This window comes from Uranotaenia lowii, unplaced genomic scaffold (genome assembly GCF_029784155.1).
Source record: "Uranotaenia lowii strain MFRU-FL unplaced genomic scaffold, ASM2978415v1 HiC_scaffold_980, whole genome shotgun sequence".
In the NCBI taxonomy this organism is placed as follows: domain Eukaryota; kingdom Metazoa; phylum Arthropoda; class Insecta; order Diptera; family Culicidae; genus Uranotaenia; species Uranotaenia lowii.
In genome coordinates this window covers 2,060-6,153 of record NW_026598956.1, presented here as the reverse complement: position 1 = coordinate 6,153, position 4,094 = coordinate 2,060, and the positions used below count along the sequence as shown (strand labels likewise).

Genomic DNA, 4,094 nt, shown 5'->3' with positions numbered 1-4,094 from the left:
CATTTCGATTGCGGAACAACATTTTCCACTGCTGGACGCGGGCTATTCCACCTACAGGTTTAGAAACGGATATTGAAGGTTATGTTATCGGAATTTATTTTCTCCTTACCGGTTTTCACATTTGTTCCGCCGGATCTGATGGCCTCTCGGATCTTCCAGTTCTTCGATTGTGAACTTGTTCGGCATAACCGGGAAGACTTAGAAACAGTAAAATATAATCAAAACCGAATATTTAATGCGCTGCCAAAAATGCTAACACTTTCGATTCTATGGAAAACAATAACCGCAAAACTTTTTCCCCTTTGAATTTAACCATTTTCTGCGATTTCGTTTGGAACTCAAGAAATGGTTAAAATTCAGCAATTGTTCATGGTTGAAAAACAACAATTTTCGAAGTTCTTCAAGAAGTATCATAAAATGGTTGAAAAAAAGTAAAAAATGGTTAGAAAAAAATGAGCGTGTGTAAAAACTGCTTTGTGAGAAGTAAATATCTCATCCACTTAAAACAAGTTGTAAAAAGCGGATTTTTCCAGCATTTATTAATCGAGACTTGCCGTGTGAGATAGTAATGTGAGATCTAAAAAAACTTAGAAATTTGGAAAAGCTTTTGAAAATCCATCGATTAACCTAAAAAGCACATTTCAACAAATCACCGCATGTGGACGACCATGCTAAAGTCATGTAAAATATTGATCAAGTAGGCCGTTTACTGTATTTTTGCAAGCAAAAAACAGTAACTTATAATTGACCTTCTAGCTTTGTATTAAATAAATAATATTAAAATAGTTTAATACTGTTTAACAATATTTATTGAATTGTTTGTCTAAGAATGTTGAGAAAAGAAGAGAAAAAAAAGTTCTGTATGAGGCACTTCTGCCCTGAGACCATTCGAAGTGACCATTTTCACTTGGAGCGCACTGGGGGAGGAAGACTGAAATTCGCTGTATCGTTTTCTGTATCGTTTTTTTACTGTTCGGCAAAAAGCCAACAATTGTTGAAAAGATTTGTAATCGTACACTTTAAACTATATACAAATTTTGTTCGATCAATGGGAACTACCCTAAATTTAAATCTGTTCTTTAAGCTATTTTTAGAACAACCATTAATCAAACAGTTTTTATTTATCAGCTTCAAAAACTTCAACGAAATTTGAGCAACTCAATACGCCTGATCTGAAGAATTCGTCAGAGCAAAACAAAACCTAATTAAATCATTGTTTCATGCAAAACAAGTGCTTTTCAGCATCAAAAAAGTTTTATTGAAATTCACTAAATATGAAAGTTAGATTTTGAACCTTCGCACTGGTCGGTAGATTGATGAGAGAAATTTGACGTTTAAAAGATTTTTTTCTTTTTTTATTCAGTCTTCCTCCCCCAGGGAGCGCATATTGGTATAAGAATGATGCCCGATGTCTCCTTTACTTGTCAAATGATAAAAAGTCTACTTCTATCAGTAATAATTCGTGAATTTGAAACAAGTAAGTTAGCGTACTTCATTTAGCGGAACCAAAAAATAGCGGAACTTTTTAATTCGCTAGTTCAATCAAAATTTAGCGGCAAAATTAAACCGCTAGCCAAAAGTTATCGGACTAACTAGCGATTAGCGGATTAGCGTTTTTGTGCCGAACACTGTTAAATTTGTATTATTTTTCACTTTGACACAATTTGTTTCAAATTCTTTAGTAGCCCAAATATGGGCCACTGCTTACAAAAATGCAGGAAAAAGGGTTAAAGACTTTACATCCGGAAAAATTCAAACCACCACCATATAATCGAAATCACCTTTCATCAGTTTGAAAAAAACGCAAATCGCAGTTCCGCAAGCAAACATTCTCGTGCCGCCCACCATTTTCCGGTCACTAAGTAACAAAGGACGGACAGATTTGCTGATTCTCGGTTTCCTTCTGTTTCTATCCGTTTTTTCCAACAGGTGGACTCCCGCTAATGTACAGCCCAGCCCCACGAGGCGATTGCGAAAATTGCTGCCCCATCCGGGAACCGAAGGATATTCAGTTTTTCCTGTTCACAAGGTAGGTGGACAAAATTTTACAACAAACGGGATAATTAATTCTTGTACTATAAGGATTTACCTTTTAAACTAAAAATATGATGATATTTTTACTATATTCGAAAGAAGTAATAGCTTCTGTTTTCAAAAATTGATTTCAACAGTTTGTAAATCAAATTTATGTAAAAAATCGTGTGATCCTTATGAAAGTATTTCGTTCCAATCGGTTGGGCTCCAGGGAACTTTTCTTCCAATCGCTCGCTGAGCACGTCCAAGAAACTCGCGGCAACACAAGGATAATAACTTTCCTTTTAAAACTCCCTCTATCCTTCTTCTTTTTTTTTGTTTGTATTTCTTTCTGGCACCATACTGTTCCCGGCTTCTTCTTGCATTCTTCTAAAAAAAAACAGACAAAACCGTGACAAGGGAGATGTGCTCTTCGTTTCGGACAAGAAACATCTGCGAAAGTCCCACCTCAACAGGACCAATCCGTTGGTGATCTATATGCATGGGTTCTCGGAACGGGCACCAGGCGGCGCCGGCGAGAGCAGCAAACAGATGAAGGATGGTGAGTAGGGTGGTTCATAAGAATGTAAATATCATTTTTAAGAATAACTGAAACCTAATAGTTTCATAATATTTCATAGTTTTACATGATGGTAGCCAAAACATGGTAGCCTCAAAAAAATTGTACCATCTCAACCAAGGACCTCAAGGACTTCAACAATTATTTTTTTCTTAAGTGGTTGGGTTATTTTCTTTTTTTTTCAATTCTTTTTTTCAGATTTGAAGTGAAGTTTGAGGTTAAAAACTTACAGAGTTTAAGAAAGACATTTTCGAGCTACGTGATATTTTTTTCTTAATTTTCCAACAGCTTTTCTGGACGCCGGTGATTACAACGTGGTTCTGGTGGATTGGAGCCCCCTAACGGCGCTCCCGTGGTACGTCAACTCGGTGCAGAATGGGCCCCGAGTAGGGCGGTACATAGCGCGGTTCATTCGATTTCTGGTCCTATCGAATTACCCCCTGAAGCAGATCCATCTGATTGGGTTCAGCCTTGGGGCGGAAGTGGCCGGTTTTGCCGGCAAGACGCTGAACGAGTGGGGCATGAAGCTGCCCAGGATTACGGGTGAGATAATTGAAAGCATCTGGTAAACTGATAGGATTTTTTATTTGAAAATAATTTCACATTTATCCAACAAATAAAATGTTTAAGCTTTTTATTTTTAAGATGGTCGGATGTCTCTTACATGTATATTAAATATATGTTAGAATTACTTCTAAATACCTTCGGAAGATTCTTGCATTCTACAACAGACGAATGTTCAAACATTTTTCAAAATTCTCAGAAATGACCCACGCCAGGAAGTGTATCATTAATTCATCAAACTGCTCAAAAGCATCAAATGACGCCGTTTGCCGAGAATCGTTTTCTGGAGAACTTTCCCAATAAAGCGGGGTATGTTCATCATTAAAATTCCTTATTTCCGTTCGTTAACTCGGCAGTTCCGGATCGGGGGAAGGCAACAATGGACCTGGGAGCTTCGGTCGATCGAAAAAAAAAGAAACCTCCAAACTTTGGCAACTAATTTGTTTTACGCCGCCCGATAAATGTTTGGACCATAAATCATCGCTTCGGAAGGGATCTGCTTTTGTTGAGTATCGGAACCCCCCTTCCCAGTTTTATGGCACAAGATGATGGGATAACTTCTGCTGCTTCGGTTCTTTTTTTTGTTGTCAGTGAGCTGGTTGAGATTTTTGCGCTTCCAAATGGCAGGCTTGTGGTTCTTGGTCCTGTGGCCCTGTGGCGATGGCTGGCCGAGAAAGATTCCCTGCCAAGTTGCATTGTCGGTGGCCAAAGAAACGATGCAAACGATGCTGAGTGCCAAAATTCATTCCGTCCAGAAAGGGGAAAATTTTCTGTGGCTTAGAGACGACGAATTGGTCCGAGAGAAAGACAAGCCAGGCCGCTATCTTGCTTGAGCCGAAAGGAAAAATGTCTACCAAACTATCAAATTATTTTTGAGTTATTACTACCGGCTTTTTCACAACAAAGTTGTAAAAACAGCCAAACTTAGACTCCGTAG

The 4,094-nt window shown here is 38.2% G+C and overlaps 1 protein-coding gene across 1 annotated transcript; it reads left to right on the top strand.

Moving 5' to 3' along the window:
- Positions 1 to 1,929: 1,929 nt before the first annotated feature.
- Positions 1,930 to 3,596, top strand: LOC129761022 (phospholipase A1-like; the record flags this gene model as incomplete). Its single annotated transcript, XM_055758724.1, has 4 exons — positions 1,930 to 2,029; positions 2,418 to 2,575; positions 2,882 to 3,136; positions 3,514 to 3,596. Coding segments are annotated over 4 exons (596 nt in total), but the record flags the coding sequence as incomplete, so codon positions are not given.
- Positions 3,597 to 4,094: the final 498 nt, after the last annotated feature.